At 35.9% G+C, this 18,285-nt stretch overlaps 2 protein-coding genes and 1 long non-coding RNA gene across 12 annotated transcripts in view; all 3 read left to right on the top strand.

Annotated features, from left to right (window-relative positions):
- The first annotated feature begins 1,047 nt into the window (after window positions 1-1,047).
- On the top strand, window positions 1,048-1,909 carry LOC140856114 (uncharacterized). Its single transcript, XR_012139496.1, has 2 exons — window positions 1,048-1,528; window positions 1,636-1,909. It is a non-coding gene; the product is annotated as an uncharacterized lncRNA (long non-coding RNA).
- Window positions 1,910-3,187: 1,278 nt separating this feature from the next.
- Window positions 3,188-7,773, top strand: LOC105041239 (uncharacterized). Of its 2 annotated transcripts, none has more exons than XM_019849223.3 (3): window positions 3,188-4,717; window positions 4,917-5,135; window positions 7,403-7,773. In XM_019849223.3, the coding sequence occupies exons 1-2, from the start codon at window positions 4,118-4,120 to the stop codon at window positions 4,989-4,991; spliced, it is 675 nt and encodes a 224-aa protein (XP_019704782.1). In that variant the 5' UTR covers window positions 3,188-4,117; the 3' UTR covers window positions 4,992-5,135; window positions 7,403-7,773. The 2 variants fall into 2 exon arrangements, with proteins under 2 accessions (XP_019704782.1, XP_019704783.1); XM_019849224.3 differs by having other exon boundaries at window positions 4,917-5,110; window positions 7,403-7,770.
- A 4,288-nt stretch (window positions 7,774-12,061) lies between these two features.
- The window catches only part of LOC105041238 (mediator of RNA polymerase II transcription subunit 22a), a 6,895-nt gene continuing 671 nt past the window's right edge, over window positions 12,062-18,285 (top strand). For 3 of the 9 annotated variants that reach the window (XR_831355.3, XR_831356.3, XM_010918111.3), the window contains exons 1-5: window positions 12,063-12,376; window positions 13,366-13,632; window positions 13,760-13,825; window positions 13,901-14,141; window positions 18,186-18,285. The exon at window positions 18,186-18,285 is cut by the window's right edge. Coding sequence is in view for 7 of the 9 variants with exons in the window: in XM_010918111.3 (XP_010916413.1) it covers window positions 13,480-13,632; window positions 13,760-13,825; window positions 13,901-14,134 (453 nt within the window). In the remaining 2 variants the exon portion in view is untranslated. Of the gene's footprint in view, window positions 12,377-12,449; window positions 12,584-13,365; window positions 13,633-13,759; window positions 13,826-13,900; window positions 14,142-18,185 lie in introns of all 9 variants that reach the window. The other 6 variants (XM_073254234.1, XM_029263413.2, XM_029263415.2 and 3 more) reach the window with 6 other exon arrangements.

Consider the following 18,285-nt stretch of genomic DNA (forward strand, 5'->3'; position numbering starts at 1 on the left):
AGGCATGGCCTGGATCCTCTAATTCTTTTTTCTTGGTATCATAATGCAGATACTGTATTGAGTCCTTTCGTTTGAGCAAAGGTTGGGAAGACCCAACAATTCGTTGAGACGATAAACAAAGCAATGTAACAAACTGACGACAGGGGCCCAATACAACAGGATGAAAGTAAATTCAAAAAATATTGTATTAAGTTTTGTTTCGGGAAAATGGATCAAGTTATTCTCCTGAAAAGTTTTTTTTTTTCCCGTTAACTCATCAATGACATCACGAGAGCTAGTCATTAAATAAGAAAGGGGGGAAAAGAAAGAGAAAGATGAGGCAGCGTTGTGTCCTTTTCAACCTGAATGTTTTTTCTCACTTGAGTAATTGATTTGAAAACTCTCGGTGGAAACAGTAAAGAGAGAAGATCTTTAGCATTGCTCGGAACATTCTTGGCTCTACTTAATGAGGCAGATTTTTTCCTTTTTTTTTTTGGGGGGTAAAAGAGGCTAATTTTTTCTTTGACAAACACAAAATTAATAGCTGGGAGTCAAATATCCTTTTCTAATCATACTATTATGGTTGGTCACTTTAGGTCTAAAAAATGGTGTTGGAATCCTAATCTAATGGGATTTTTAATGTTGAGCATCACTGCAAATATTATCTTTGGTTCAAGCTTCCTAGTTTTTTCAATAGCACATCTATCTAGGTGTTTTACTGATAAAATAGGTCAACTCGGTTGGCTACATTTTAAGGATGCCCACAGCCCACTGCCTCCAGAAAACTGCTCATGAAAATGACCTTACTTTTCCATGTCAGCAGGGTTGAAAATTATTACTAATCTTTAAGGCCTAGACTAACTATTAGCTAAGTCCAGTGGTCCTCCGGAATTCTGCCCTGCCACTATTTTATTTTTTTCAAGCTAGTCAATAGCCGGACTCGGCAAACTAAGTGCCGTGATTGCTGTTATAACAGGTAATAACGATTTTTGGAGGGCCCCCTAGCAACCCTCCACTCCGTCCAAGCCTATTTTTCGCATCTCTCTCCCTCTTTTGGGGTTGCGCGTGGGCCTGAGGTAGTGTTGAGCCGCTCACGGTCCAAGACGCCCCAGAGGCTTCCATGGCTACTGCCCAAAATTGAGTCCCCTTCCAGAACCCCTCCCTCCGGTGCCACCGCCCGCCGCGTCCCCGTCGCTTTCCCACCACCTCCTTCTCTCCTCCTCCCCCACAAACCCAGAATTCTCCAAACCCTCCATCCAATCGCCGGAAGCTCGTGCACCGCCTCTCCTTCCACCCCCACTCCAAGAACTCAAAGCAAGAAGACGAGCCTCCACATCCACCTTCCCAAGATGCCTCCAAGATGAGATCTTTAAAATCCAGAGATTCACAAGGCGAGGGAAAGACGGCGGCGACGAAAGGGAAGGAAAGGGTAGAGTTCCATATCTCGTTGACCGCGGAGGAGATCAAGAAGGATTTCATCGCCATGACAGGATCGAAGCCTCCTCGCAGGCTGAAGAGGCGGCAGAGGTCCGTCCAAGAGTACGTCAATGTAAGATCTCTTCTTGTTCTTTTTAGAATTTCCTTCTTCTTGCTTCTCCATACGATTCTTTAGTCTCAGTAATATTATAGAGGTGACCTAGGGAGTTCATGATGCAGGAACTCTTGCCTGGGTTGGGACTGCCCAAGACTGTGACTCTAAAGCGGTATAGAGTTGCCGAACCTTCCCGTTCATAGAGGAGAAAATTTTGTCTTGGAGCGGTTGGAATCGAAGGAGTTCTTTATCGGATATCTTCTCCCATGCAACACGCTGGAGAATTTGGCATTGATTGGTGATTGTGGGGTGATTGAAATCTGGATTCTTCTTTCTTCATCTTTCTTGATTTATTTTAGTTATATTTGTAAATGGAAAGAAATAGTAATTCATTTTAAATGGTATAGATTGATGACCCATTCGTCTACAGCAAGATTAATGAGCCGTTCTATGAATCCATGCATATTTATTAATTTCTTGCATGTTTCTAAACATTAATTGAATTTTTCTTGTAAGTTTTAAAGCATTAATTGAATTCTTTATATATTTTGTGCTTGTGCTATCGGAGGGATGAGGTTTGATTGAATGGTTATGATTTTGGTGTGGTGATGCTGGTATTTATTTCCCCCTTTTATTGGGCTTCTTTTGATTTTTTTTTTTTTGTTTTTTGGTACAATTCTTTTGAACCTTGTTGGAAAATGTTTTGTCTAGTTAGATAGATAATGTTACTGGATTTTTTTTTTCCCTCAAAAATGCTGCGTGTACAGCCGGAGGAGACTGCTCTTGTTCAACCGGTATAAAATAAGATGATGACATGGGGGAAGATGAATAATTAACTAATCATTACTTGCTTGTGCTATTTTAAGGTAATAGACAGACACTTATATAACTTCTTCCTCATGATTATTCACCAAAACGTTAAAAATAAAAAAAAAATCCCCATAATTAAATTGCTCCGGAGTATAGGCTTTGCCGACTGCTTTGATTGTCCAGTGGACTTAACTAAAATATAATTGTTCCTTCTTAAAAAAACTTATTATTTTTTAACCATGTGACTGAGCGACTCACCTTTTAAACAATACTGCGATGTGTTGAAATTCTTCTCCTACTGCATTCCTAGTATATGTTAATGCAAGTTGGAAGATAACCCATCAAAATGAATGAAAGCCTACCATGAAAAATTGATAACGTATGATGCTAAAAACAAATAGGCATCATGATAAGTATTTGTGAGGATTAAATATATTTGTAACGATTGAGATTTTATTCAAAAAATTAGTCAAAAGATATTATCTGAATTTTTTAGTCTGATATAAATATCCAAAATTTTTCAAACGAATAACTGATATGGGACTAAATACATATTCGTACAAATCCTCACATTTAATCATCAAAGCTTGCTGTCTAATCATCAATGATTTGATGCTCTACCCTCCTTGATCCTTAAAAACATAAACCATCTGTCAGGATATAAGATGCAATCATCTTTTAGTAGAATCATGGCCCTTTAAGAAAGTCCAAAATTCCTTTCTAACTTTTGCAAACTATAAGTAAGAATATATACCGTAGCGATGATGAAATTAATTGCAACAAAGTTACTCTATTTGCTAAACAGAGAGTGTTTTGCTTCCGCCCTTCAATTCTACATGCTATCTTATAGATAAGTAATTGAAAGTGTAGGCTGAAGGTTAAGTACCTAATGTTGTAATACCTAGATAAGTCCAAATCCTCTCTTTTGGCTGCACTTAAGCAAATGATAGAAATGAGATCGGAGTTATAAGGAGACACAAGGGCTGAACTTGACGAAAGATTTTGTTGTATTCACTAATTGACCTAATAGATTGTAATAGAGGTTCAGTATTACTTTGAGATCATGCATTCTGTGCTGTAACATGAGCTACCAATAAGTAATTATCAATGGAGAATATGTTGGAAATGCTCGGCTCTCTAATGAATTATTTATTTAACCTATATTCATAGTGGTTAAAAATTTAGGCAATACCTTCTCTCCTGCGTGATGTTGGAATTAGATTTTCATAAAAAAAAATCTACTTATCATTGGATTACTACTTTCGTCTTTACCTCTTTTTCATTTTTCTTAATGCATACTATTGCTAACAAAAATGAAAAAAATCTATAATTTTGTATAATTTTTATATAGGAGCTATGATTGAAGTCATGGGACCTTATACTGGAACATGACTTGATCTGCGACGGCCATGAAGAGCCACCTATTTTCTTTTTGTTCGGCCAGTGCAGGCCGGAAAGCATGATCCTTGCCGAGTCATTTTCGTGATGCGCGGCTGAAACTGCTTGTGGCCCGGGATCCACCATCAATAAGATGTGGACGGTTGCACTCAAACTCCACCGAAATCTTCCGTACCAATCGTAGTGGGAGAACCATCCATCTGACGGTCCATATTGCCCCCGGACTCTCCCCACTATACGGCGCATCTTAGCAGTAACCCTCAATGGAAAGAAAAGCCCTTCTCCCTCGCTTCTCTCTCGTTCGGAAACAAAACCAAGTACAACAAGAGAGACACAAAGAACCCCCTCGCACTGCGCTTTCCAATCCTCTCTTCCCTGTTCCATTATTTACTCTATGAGATGGTTTTGAGGTGCTCGGTGATCGACGAGCCTCCGAAGCCTCCGCCGTCGCAGCCGCGGGCGGCGGCGGCGGCAGGGCCCAGCTTCTCGGTCCCCTTCAAGAACCCCGCGCTCCGGTGGGGCAGCACCCGCATCCTCCGATGCCAGCTAGCCTCTGGCCACCGCGACACCACCGACCGGCGTCCATCCTCGGCCTCGCCTCCCCCTCCGGCGTCCCAAACCAAGAACGATCCTTCCCTTCCTTCCAGTCGCCCGAGGCTCGTGATCCGCATTCCCTGCCGGACCCAGCCCAAGAAGCCGGAGAGAGACGGGCCTCCCGCTCTGCAGGAGCGGCGAGATCGTTGCCTGGAGGCAAGGACGGCGGTCAGCGGCCTGACTGCGGTGGAGATTGGGAGGCCGGTCTCTGGTCCGGTGACGAGATCTCTGAGGTCCAGAGCAGGTGCCGAGGGCGACGAGAAGACGGCCAAGAAGGTGAGGCCGGCGGAGTTCAGCATCTCGCTATCGAAGGAGGAGATGATGGAGGACTTTATCGCCATGACCGGCGCCAAGCCCCCCCGCCGCCCCAAGCAGCGGCCCAGGCCCCTCCAAAAGAAGCTTAATGTAAGCTTCCTTCTTTTTTCCTGCTTCTGGAAATATTAGAAAGATCGTCTTTTTGCCTCGTTTTTCTTCTTCTTTGAATAAAAAGATGATCCTTTAGCCTTCCTGTGGTCCCCTACTTTTTTTTTTTTTCTTCTTTTTCTTTTTCTTTTTTCTTTGGCTTGTAAGATGGAGAACTAATATAGGGTTTTTCTATGATCAGGGGATCTTTCCTGGGTTGGATTTGCCGGAGATTGTCACTCCTGATCTGTACAGGGTTTCTGATTCCTCCAAATGATTTGGCCTCCGACAACTGGTTTCGTCTCCTTCGGTTTCAGATATCTAAGATTCCGAACTTGTACGTTGGACTTGTTTTATTTGAGCTGAAGCAATATGGTTCCTCCACATGCCATAAAGGTGCTTAAACAGGAACCAGAAAACGGTGATGAAATTGATTATACATTGTTCCATAACTTTTGTTAATTCTATGCATGTTGATGACAATGCTTCATAAACTGTCCATAGCTAATGCTGCTCTTGAGTACTAATTGCTTCAATACTTTCAACAATGGTTCTTCATGGAATCCATAATCAGTCTTGTGGTTATGGTTTTGCTTATGATATTCTTTTTCTAGTTTTTTTCCCTTTTTTTTTTTTTTTGTGCGTGTTTGTTTTGGGTCTGATTATCTGATGCTCATAATGGAATGATATATAATGTTATTGAAAAAATCATTGTTGATGCCACAATTTAGCATTGAAAATCGCTTTTTGTTCTTTTAAGGTGCTAGCCACAGAGTGCCATGTATATTTTCACATAAATAGATGATTCTGTGATGATAAGCTTATCAAATTCTTTGATCATGAGTTGAGGAATCAAATACTTCTGCACGATAAACATGTGTTTGATAGCTAGATTTTATGTCGCATACAAGGCACTCCTTAGAAGCATGTTTTTCTTTTTCTGAAGAAATACCAACATCTTGTCATCATATTTGCAGAGGTCAGTAATGTTTAGTTAACAATGATGTGATTCCCATATTCCAGTAAACCGATTATTTTTTGAAAAATACTATTTGGTTAATGAAATTAATCATTCATGATTTGCTTCTTATCCGTTACTCAAATTGTATGTATCGATGACAAAAAATTGATAGTCCGTTGCATATAATTCTCTTATCATCAATCTGTTCTATTTTTCTGGTGTTGGATCTTTCCAGAATTCACAGTTAGTGTTTTGGTTATGATTATGTTTGTCATGCGGCTGCTTATGGTGTTTATACATAATTTAATAATGGCTGGGAATCTTATTCTCGTGTTTGCTGATTGGTTTATTGATACTAATTGTATGCTGTTATTGTGATGTTAATGAAATTCTATCATCAGTAAATTCTGAAATCATTATTCTTCTTAAGCATGCTAAATTGACGCCACTGTACTATTTCTGAGGTGCTAAGCAAGGAAGATTAACGTAGTTCTGTCCATATGGATAGATACTCTTGGCCAGTTTAACAGTTGTCTTATTTGTGAGTTAATGAGTTATGCACCTAGATCTACTAAATATTTATTTGGTTATTAATTGTAATTACAACAAAACTACCCCATCAGGGATGCTTAAGAATTTTTAACATTCTTAAGGTTCTACTTTTAAAAGCATGCCATGTGGCTATATTAGGTATAGCCATTTTTGTAAGAAAACACAGAATAACGCAAAAAAAAAATCCAACATTCAAGGAAAAAGTTGTAGACATTTTCAATTTTCTATGTTGCACACATGTTGAAAAGGTTTTAAGACTTAAGCCATCTTGTAAACAATAATGGTGTAGTAAACAAGAATTTGTGTTCACCATCCCTTAAAAATTAGATGTAATTATGTTTTAGGTAAAGATGTAGATTTCTTATTATGTCCATTAAGAATCAAGTACATGAAAATAGATGTATACAAGAATATATTCATCTAAAAACCTTGAACATTATATGGAACTGAAAATGAATCTAAAAGAGTGCTTTGCTTATTTTGTTGCACTTTATGTTTTGAGATTCAAATCAATGATTTTCTGACTATATATTGTGATGTTGCTCTGGCAATCTGGCAATAGTTCTGAAACATTCAAGACTTCTAAGTCCATACATGCAACTTGGGTAATTCCTCTTTAGTTTTATGGTCAACGTATTGGTTCTTGCTGAGATCATGAGCTTCATTTGCTAGAACATTTCTTCTTGAGTGCAAGGTGATGAGTGGACGGACTTCCACTTAGGATTAGAATTATCCTTAAAGTTGGTCACAGAAATAACCAAATAAGCTTATAAAATGACTTCATTGGAAATAAAAGTTTTGTTGTTGCAAAAAGATGATAAATACTTGAAAGTCTTTGTGCTTGCCGTTATGGTAGTGAATGGTGGACGTTATTCGGTTCAGTCAAGAACAAAGTGAGAGGGTCGTAAATGAGACCTCCTTTGCAGATTTTCTCTATCTTGTTGGCTTTTTTGTTTTTCCTTTTCTTGTCAGAAGCTTTTAGAAATGGATGGGAAATGGCAAGTTTATCTTCCAACATATCTTATTGGCACTTAAAAACATATCTTGAGATTTAGTTATTATATTGAAAATCATTTTAGCAACACATCTTAATCTCAGGGACTACTAGATTCTGATGCTGTTTCTCTGTGTCAAGTACTTTCATCAATTAATATGATTTGTGGAATGCCTTGCAGAATCTGACGTCTATGAACAGTTCATCCGTATTTCTGAGATGCTGAGACAAGGTGTATGGAAATTTGATTGCAGATATAAGCATCGAAATCTAACCAAGTTCAAGGTTAAGAGGAAACAAGGTTCTTCTTAAAGGAACCTGACTTCAAAGATTTCTTTAGTAGTCACTCTTCCGGTGTGAAAATTATCCATTATATTATTTCATGTACAATATCATTTTTCCTGATTAGCTCAGAAATGATTTGGCATATTTAAGTGTTGCCCTTGTGTATATTTTGTGATCACCATGTCAGTGTCCAATATCTATATGCTTCAAGTGAAAACTGTGGTGCACGATAAGCCTTTCATTAGTGAAGGCGTTCGAAGAATGCTATCTTTCAGATGTGAATATAAATCTTCTGTGCTGCCTGGCTTGTCGTATTGCATTGAGTTATATCATATGTTGCATGTTAGCATCAAAATGGAGGTTGAAGTCTTGAGCCGGTCTCATCCATGGGGCATGCCAAATATTTCAGTTTTAACATCACTAGAGAGGGAAAAAAAAGTATATCATAAATTAATTGGATTTTTTTGAAATAATATTTTTTTAATAAAATATTTTTAAATTATGTCGGGTTGAAAATCATTTCTTGTTTTATCGTGTCACGTAAAATCGTGGATTCAATTCATAATTTCAACGTCATTTTAGCTGATATCATAGGTTGAATCCACAATTTCAAATTCATATGTCCATGTGATGTAAGAAAAAAAAAATGAAAACGTAGGCTCAACTTACGATTTCACTGAAGTTGTGGGTTGAGCACATGATTCTATTTTTCTTTTTTTTTTTTGGTGTCGTTTCTCCTTCTCTCTTTCGATCTATGCCCCTCCGGTGCTTGGCACCACCGCCCCCAGCCCCCACCATCGTTCGTCACAAAAAAAAATAAAAATCTCCTCCATCTTCAGTGGGTCCGCATTGCTCGTGCCCTCTACTCCTTGTGGTGTCCTTTTGTCCCACCTCGCGGGTCAATGTCTATCATCACCATTTCTACCTCCATCAGATAAAAAAATAAAAAAATATTATGCCTCTTGCTCGTGCCCCCCACCTCCCACGATGCCCTTTCGCCTCACTTTGTGGTCCGCGCCTATCGCCACCGTCCCTCCTTTGTCTGCCACATTAAAAAAAAAAAAAAAATCTCTCCCTATCCCTCCCAACCTCCCCCTCTCTTCTCCTGGCTAAACATCAACCCTCCCTCCTCTCCTCCTCCCTCCTCAGCACACCCCCTTCCTCAATCGCGCACACCCCTAAACCCCCACCCCTCGCTCTGACACCCGCGTGGCTCCTCCACACCCATCCGTCATCTATTATAGAAAAAAAAAAATCATGAGTAGAATCCATAATTTTGAATTTGATTGTAGTCGTAGGCTCAACTCATGATTTCAACAGTGCCATATCAGCCGTCGAGATGGCCGAAAAATTATAGATTGAAACTATAATTTTACGTGTATACGATAGAATGAGAAATACTTTCCAACCCATCGTAAATTCAAAATATTTTATTAAAAAATATTATTTAAAATTTTTTAAATTAATTAGATAACATTCATCAATGCATTTGAATCGCTCGTACATACTCATCAAGTATAACTACATTAATATTACTATTATATGATACTTTCCTAAATTAAAGCACGTTTGGGTGGGAGGTGAAATTGCATGAGAGCCGCTTTTCTAAAGTGACTGTAGTCCACTTGATCATGAAAGTGAGTCAATTTTGATGCAATGCGACTTTCATTAGGAATAAGGAGGGGGTTCTTTCATTTTAAACCACCAAGGCATTGGGAGACGAGGGGTTCTCTCACTTCCACTTTTTCTCATCTTGGCTATGATCATATTTTAATAAAAATAATAATAAATAATAATATTATCAATAAAAATAATATTAATTAATTAATAGAACTATTTAAATATTGAAAATATTATTTTGTCAGTGATTATTGACTATTAATAATTTAGTATTATTAGTAAATAATATAATTAATATTATCTAAACAATAGAAATTTATAGTCATATATCAATTTTTTGCCCATATTATTTAGGTATTGAAAATAATCAATAACAAAATAATGCTATTTTATTCAAACACAATTAGTAATATCAGTAATTTAATATCATTAGTAATCAATAACATTATTATTTTCTTTAATAGCATTCAAAGTATCATTGATTACTCATTTTTTGTTAATAATTATGGGAAAGAAAAATATGGTGGGAAACTTTTTGTACCTCAATATTATAAGTTAGTAATCATGTATATTTATAGTTGAAAATGTACGAGAGATTATAAGTAAGATGATGTAAAAGTTGGAAAGAAATAACAAATAGATTGCTAGGATTGCTATTCAGAATTTAAAACTCTCAGATCATGGACCTTTGATATGGAGATAAAATGGAAATATTTGCCAACGCCTCTCCTCTCAAGCTAAGGTAGGTAGGTACCATCAAAAACTTGGAACTCAAAGGAGTTCTTTAGTGAATATAAGTCACTGGAAGAGATGAATTGTTCATGAAGCTAACAATAAACCATTTGCTTTCGAATAAAATGAAAATTGATTTTGATATATTTAGCCAGAACATTAAATAGAGATTGACAGTGCGATAAATGAAAGATAAATTGTCATACCAAAGTACAGAGAGTTGAGAAAGCAAGATATCCCAATTCCTATAGGAAAAATTGAATTCAAATTAGTTTAGCAGCAGCATTATCAAGCCCTTTGTATTCAAATTCTGTACTTGAACATACTTAAGTGCGTTGCTTTATAGTACTCTAGGATATGAGATTAGGGACAAGAAAAATATTGAAGCTATTTATAGAATGCTAGTCATTAGGATCACCGCCCACTTAACATCGACTAAGGCATGAAAAGAAGAGGATGAACCTTTGGTTAAATAAAGACTATAGTTAAAAGTATGCTCCAAGTAGCGAAGAATATGATTAATTGCAAGCTAGTGCATAAAAGTAAATGTATTTATGAATTGATATACTTGGTTGATTGCAAAGCCAATGTCAAAATGTATGAGAGAAAGGAATCAAAGCACAACCACTACACTTTGATATTAGGTCGGATTAGAGAGTGGCAAGTCATTAGAATGAAACAGTTGGGACTCAATAGATATATATATATGTGTCGAGACAGGCTTAGAACCATTCATATTGATTTTGATAAGATCAAAAATATATTTTGATTGGATTAAATGAAGTCCAAAAATAGAAGTCTTAGCCTTAATGCCTTAAAGGTAATCAAAAAGGCCTAGATTCTACAATTTCAATTTATAAAGAAGTAATAAGATGATCTAATGAAGTATTATGAGTGCTAATAAAAATAATATCATCGATATAAATTATAAAAAGTGTTATATATTCTTTAATATGTTTGATAAAAAGTGAGACATTAGTCTTAAACCTAAAAAAACTAAGAGTAGTATGTAAGTGAGTGCTCAACTGTTGAAATCAAGCATGTGATATCTATTTAACACTATAAAGAGAACATTGTAACTTGTAAATATAACTAGGATAGTCTGGGTCAATGAAACCAAAAGTTTATTTCATACAAACATCTATAGTGATATATCTATGGAGCAATACATTTTTATCATCCAACTATTGAATAGGTCAATCTGTCAACTTTCGAAAATTATAAGAGAAAGAATAGTACAAATTGTGACAAGTTTGATAACTGGACTGAATGTCTCATCATGCAGACTTTATAACTTTCAATGGAATCATCAGATTGTTTTTTAATTCTGAACATCCATTTGTAATTAATAATAATATTATTTATTACTTAAAATCTCTCAAACCATAGATATTTGATATGGGGCTAAAATGGAGATATTATCAATAATAATGTTATTTATTATATAAATATTAGTAACAATTTATCATAAAAATATTATTTTATTTAAAAAAAAATTAATAAAAAATATCTAATGGAGTTTAAACTTAAAAGTAACTATCCACTTAAGTTTCAAATAAAAAATCATATTCATTTAAAACATAACTTAAAAACAACCATCCAAATAGGATAAAATGATCCAATTACCTTTATAGTTATAAAGTAATACTATACTATTCTAAAGTAATATTATACTATTATAAAATAATAATACACCACAATAAAAGCAACACTATATTATTATAAAATTATATCATATTATTATAAAGTAACACTGCATTATTGTAAAGTAATACTGAAATAAAAGAATACTATACTATGATAATGTAATACTATCTTATTATAAAGAAATATTGCACTAATGTAATATAATAAAGTAATACTATATTATTATAAAAAAATTATATTAATATAATGTAATACTAACTTATTATAAAAGAATACTATACTAATATAATATAATAAAATAATATTAAATTATTATAAAAAATATTATACTAAATAATGTAATACTATCTTATTATAAATAAGTACTGTACTATAATAATGTAATACTGTAGTATTTTAAAAGGTATAAGAGTATAAAGATATATATAAAATTTATTTAAAAAATTATTTTTAAATTAAAAATAGAGTTGTAAATTTATCTGTAATTTTTTATTTATTTAATCAATATATTCTTTATGGGGTGGTTGGTGCACTTATGAGGTCAAATCACGGTTCACCCCGAGAAAGCATCTTTCCGTGCTGGCTGGCTTCAATCACACCCCCCCTCGGCAGCGTCATAAAACCCCCTCACGCGAGCAAAGTCCTGGCCACCTGGTTGCGGTGGGTCTCGCGGCCGCTCTCCCCCTACTCCGGCGACCAAAAGCCGTTTTTCCTCGGTGCCAACTCCTTCCTCATCTCCATATCGGTGTCCTAGAGGCAATAGGAGAAGAAGAAAGAAGAAAGCCAGGAAAGAGAGAGATAGAGAGAGACGGGGGGGACGTCCGGCAGATGGTGGCGGCTTCAACGGTGGCCATCGGCGGTGGCTGACGGGGTAAGGTGTTCCTCAAAATGTTAAATCTCTACTCCTTATTCGGACAAGTCGTGTTTTCTTGTCTTGGTTTTAGGTCATAGAGAAATTTTTGATAGATTTTGGCATATCAGAGTTTCATCAAGTTGAGATTTTACTTGATCGATCGAAGAGGAATTGATATGCAACAGTTAGCCGCAGCAAAAATAATTTGCAATCATGTCTGCGACGGTGAGCATACCATGCATTCTCATTGTTCGAGAAAAAGCCTGACTCACCTTACTTGTTATTACCAGCTTATATTAATTCAGAAGTTTTAGATTTTTAAGATCATCTGGATTTCGAAATTTAACGTTCAAAACTTACAACGGGTATGAAAACATTTGTTTAGCACGATTTTTCCCAACTAGGAGTATTAGCTGCTTTTTTCATGATGTTATAGGCTTGGCCACTACACAGTCCCTTGAAATTAACAGGCAGCAGTAGAAAGAGAGGTAAAATTAGAACACCGAGCTTAGGGGTGAGCAAAAACCTTCCTGTATGCACCTTCATGTTTTTGTTTCTACCATGGGCTTGCATTGGACTTTCCCATTTCTTGTACTATTGTAATCCTTATCTACCTGCTGCCTTCTGAAGTTTTCCTTATTTACTTTTGTTTCCCAGTTCTTCTGCTTGGCTCCACCAAATAATTTCCGAAACTTGTTGCTTGGTTCCACCTTGTGGACATTGTATTATTTGATTTACATGGACTTTAACTATCAAAAGATTTCCTAATATCTTTGGTACATTTCATCGGTATTATTTTCTTGGAATTTTGAGCTTATCTCAATTATCTTCCATCTTTTCCAACAAACCGCCTTCCTTTAGTTTACTGAGTATTTGCTTTATCCTGCTGCTAAGCGTTACACATATCAAGTCTATTTGTTCCATGCTGTCTAATGAGGGATTTGAATGATTTAAAATCTATGCTTTTTACTATCAGACTGCTAGTTATTTTTTGTTGATTCCCGCAGTTATAGAGTACATCTGTTGTATTGCAACTAGGCTCCTATACTTTTAGCAAATATTGGCCGAATATCGTCGCTACCCAAAAAGGCCTATAGAAAGATCCAAAGTTTTCCAGAAGCATGAGCAAAGCAGGAGCAAGCGGTGCTGGAAGTGGGCCAACAGCAGCAGCTGCAGCAGCAGCTGCCCAGAAGCAGAAGGCCCTGCTGCAAAGGGTTGATGCTGATGTGGCGAACATCGTTGATAATTTTAACCTCCTCATTAATGTTGCCAGGGTTTGTTCCCAAACTTGTTTCTTGGTGATTCAAATCTAGGGTTTTAAATTTCTTTTACAAAAGCTTCCATTGTTTATACTTTTCTAAAGGTCTCATTTATACTGATTTACCTATTTATGTTTGGCAGGTGAATGACCCACCTATTCGTAACTCTCAAGAAGCTTTTCAGATGGAGATGCGTGCTGCAAGGATGGTAGGATGAAACAAGCAATATTCTGACATCTTCGCTAATTGTAGATATTGATTTAATCTATGTACATGTAAATAGGTTCAAGCAGCAGATTCACTCCTAAAGTTGGTGTCAGAACTGAAACAAAATGCCATCTTTTCGGGGTTTGCATCACTGAATGAGAATGTGGATAGGAGGATTGAGGTGTTCGAGCAGCTGGAGGAGAGCACTGAGCGATTATTGGAGAAGATCGGGGAGGAGGCAGCTGCAAGTCTTAAAGAGTTGGAAACCCATTATTACTCCTCAGTTCTGAGGACATGCCAGCATGATTGATGATTAGGTGGGAAGGACAATGCCGTGTCTCTTTATTTCAAACTGCTTGTGACTTTTTGATTCTTGCACTTATTTCATTTCTGATGCCTTCTTAAGTGATGCCAGATGATAAGAAACTGTAAGGGTGCTGAGTGGAAATTATTTACGTCTGCCATGTTGTTTCTATTTGGCTATTTTCTCTAAGACTCTTCAGTTGGCACATTGGGTCACTGAACAATACCTTTTTCTATGGACAATTCTCCCAATGTCTGTTAATATTCTCCACTGACATGGTATTAATATCCAGTAATTTACTTGCATCACCCAACAGAACTCCATTGGATATTTGGTACCATAAACCTGAGGTAATTGACCTAGAAATCTACTCACCATCATGCAGGAAGAATTCTATTGGACATTGTGGAAGCTTTTTCATTCTTTCTTCCTTCCATTCTTTTTTTTGTTTTTTTGTTTTTTTTTTTGTGTTGCAGTTTTTATGTCCCATGAAAACCAATAAAAAGCAATTGTGTCGAATCATGAGTGTGAACTTATTTGACCCTGAAGAGAAAAGAGAGGGAAGGTTTCCCGAGAGGAACTTGAGCCCCTTGGGAAGCAGATTTGTGGGATTTGAGTTCAAATTTGCAAGATTCTAGCTCTAATCTCATAAACATATAGATTGTAAGTGATAATATATTGTCATCAAGTAAGACAATGATATATTACGCTTTAAACAGAGCAAGACAATGATTTTTATATTTTTTATATTTATCTATTAAGTATTTGATAGGTTCAGCTTCAAAATATTAAAACTATGCACTAGAGATCCGAAGCAATGCAACATACTCAAATGATGACTGATATTTTTTGACTTTTTCATGAAAATCATTATTTACGAGTGTATATTATTGACATTATGATTTAAGCCATCAAAACTGCCAAAATTGAGATTTATTTACTGATCTAGAATCAGAAGCGGGGTTAGTGGGGGTGCATGTTTGGGCCATGTGACTTTTTGGGTGGTAGGTGGCTTTTAGGACCAAGTATTACCATCTATTATTTCTTCTTGTCCTTATATCATATCATGTATTTCCTGATGTATGAACATCAATTAGCCATGTTTATATGATTCCTTTCTCGTATATATCACCTGCACTAGATGTTTCCTATGCACTTTATTGTACAGCTTGACTACTTCTACAACCATAGCAAATCTATTACACATGGCCACCAGATTGACTTTTTGGCTTTTCTTATGATTCTTCTTTAAATCCCAAATCTGACACTTGCTCTAAAACACGGTTTGATGTAATTTAATCATCTAAACAAAAAGTAATTTGTTCAGCAGAATGGAACTATTTGAGCATTCAATGAAGAACATAATGATAAGAAAAGTCTTATTATTTCCTTACGTGTATTTTACTTGATAAGTGTTTTTTTTTTTTTTGCAAAAAAAGGGTTGGAAGAATACTGACATAAGTAGGTGCACATGACAGTGGGCCTTCTCCAACTATGGTTTTCGTTGGTTCTAAGATTCAACTGAAGTGAATAGAAACCAGCCTTGAAAAGTATATGAACCTGTTTTGGTTGTTTCAACCAAGAGGGACCAAAACTAAGGATGTGATAATGATGAGGCTTGCTTTTTCTCTTTAAACAGAAAATGCCTTAGAATGACTCTATGTATACAAACCCATTTAGAAATATATTTTTGTATGGGGTTGGGGAAATTAAGGAGGACATAGAGAGATCTCACCAGATAGTACAGAAAAACACTTCCTAAGTGTAAGACAAACGCCAATCCTGTTTTGCATCTGGGAAAACTCATTATATTTATCAAATTAAAATTATAACACCACTGTCACCAGTCACTCAATTTGAAAATTGCAACACTCTAGAGTAATGTAATTGAAAAGGCAGCTTGGCTCTCTAACAACTGTTACAAGTAGAAAAAAATTGCTTACTAGTGCTTTTTATAGATGGATAATCGTCTTAAGCAATTTTCTATCTCATTATGCACTGTTCTGATCTGTCCAATTTTGGCTTTTCAAAATATCTACTTGTTAAAACTTAGCTTTGTATATGAATATTTTTAGATCTCTGTTTCTGTACCTTTGCAATATAAAGAAATTTGTAAATAATGTAAATTCAAAAAAATTGGATTATATACTATTATTTATGATGCAAAATTGGATTATATTCTACTTTTACTATTTTATAGTTGTATCATGAGTATTCTATGCATGTTCTTTTGAGGTTTATGATAATTTCCATGTTCGCTTTAGGTTAGTTTCTAGGTGTGATTTCATGTTCAGTTTTATGTAAATTAATTTCAGAGGTTCTTGTTTTTGTTTTAGGTTGTGTTGAAGTCATCAGACTTAAATTTTAGTAAGACTTGCATTATCCTGCCACAGGAACCCAAATTTTCACAGCTTTTTCCTTTGCGTTTCATTCTTTCTTTTGTTGGAATCTCTAGAAAAGAGCGAGTTAAGTTTCTCTCTGGTCAAAATAGGAGCTCTTAGTTACCATGTTTGAAGAAAAGGATCCTTTTACATTTTTTTCTTCTCTCTCTCTCTCTCTCTCTCTCTCTCTCTCTCTTCAGAATTGTACTCCTAATGCCAGAAGGAACCTTCCTGCAAGGCACATGGTTAAGTAATTAGGATGCAATGCTGCCTATTTGCCTTCTACTTATATATTCTGTTATTTTGTACCCCTCCCCCCTCTCTTCTTTTTAAATATTAATATAAAAACCATGTTCACCTATGTTTCCCTAAACCCATGATCGACACATTAAATTTATCTCTTACTTTTCTGGTTAGTAGTTCATTAACATCGCTGGTGCTTTGTCCTTATCCCAGATTACAAAAGTGAAGATCTGGAGGGTTGATGTTTGGTTGGCAGCGAATCCTGAAAACCATGCCAAACTATGAAACAAATTCACATCTGATAATTCCTGATAGCTAAGGTGTTGCAGTTGAATGAACATCAGAGGTAGCCCAATTAGGAAAGCTTGGTGAATGAGGATTTATAAATGCCAAACCCAGATAGCAGGGAATGGGAATAGAGCTTGATGGCTATGGTTATGGTTCAGTTTCAGTTTAAGCTAAATCAGTCATGATGAAAATATACTTTGGAGTTGCAAAATTAAGTCTAATCCACCATAAAATCCACTCTTGTCCCCAACCATCCTCCTAATCCTTATTATCTGGACCGAACTCAATATTTCATTCTTTTTCACATGGATCTTATTGTCCATTTCCTTCATCAATTATGGTACTATAGATGCAGCTCCAACATCAATTTATATAATGCTTTTACCGTTGCTAGCAAAACATAATGGTGAAGTTTCACATTTCTTAGGTGAATGTATCAGGCTTATCACCATTCTGGTTGTCCAAGTCTCATATGACATAATGTACTTGATCATTGTATCATTCTCCAAAGATACCCATTTAAATTGTGATTGCAGCTTTAGGATTTCATTGTATCGAGATAAACCAGATCTTCAAGTTTTTTGACATTACACCAAATTTTGTCATCAGCTTTTCTATACTCTCATCAATCAATATCATAGTTCTACTTAGATATAATCCACTTTTATCTCATGGTAGAAGGAGGGGAATAAGAAGAGAGTAGATTAAACATGAAGAAGCTCTCCACTTAACTAGTGAGTCTAGGCCACTGCTCAATCAAAAGATACCTTCTCCTAGGTCTTATCCGGTTCATTTGTGAATTTTTCATTCTCATGTAGAATGGGGAAAAAAATAGTCTTTCCTCTCAACTTCTGTCTAGGTGTACTTAGGTTTCCTTTTTAATCCAACTGAGATATGTTGACCCATCCACCACCAAAATTCATGGTTTTTGATTTATAGGCACTTTTACTTTTACAAACCATTACCAGTGATTTAGATCTTCAATTTGGATGCCTTATTATTGATTTTGGAATTTAGAGGAGTAGGTACCTTTTCTTCTCAAGAGAAGCATAGTCCACCTCATTTTTATTTTCATGCATATGTATATGTATGTGCGCATGTGTATAAACATAGTGATTATCATAGTAATTTTTATTTTATTTCAGGGATGGCTGTTGAACAATCTTGGTGATCTCCAAGAAGAATTGAGTCTGAAGTTTCTCGATGTCATTTCCTATGATTCACATTCCTTTGTCCTGCTTGTCC

This window comes from Elaeis guineensis, chromosome 3, assembly GCF_000442705.2.
Source record: "Elaeis guineensis isolate ETL-2024a chromosome 3, EG11, whole genome shotgun sequence".
Lineage (NCBI taxonomy): Eukaryota > Viridiplantae > Streptophyta > Magnoliopsida > Arecales > Arecaceae > Elaeis > Elaeis guineensis.

Excerpts from the sequence above, each read along its gene's own strand:
- LOC105041239 (XM_019849223.3), top strand. The coding sequence starts at position 4,118 with ATGGTTTTGAGGTGCTCGGTGATCGACGAGCCTCCGAAGCCTCCGCCG. Across the intron at positions 4,718-4,916 it reads CCCTCCAAAAGAAGCTTAAT|GGGATCTTTCCTGGGTTGGA; the intron begins GTAAGCTTCCTT and ends TTCTATGATCAG.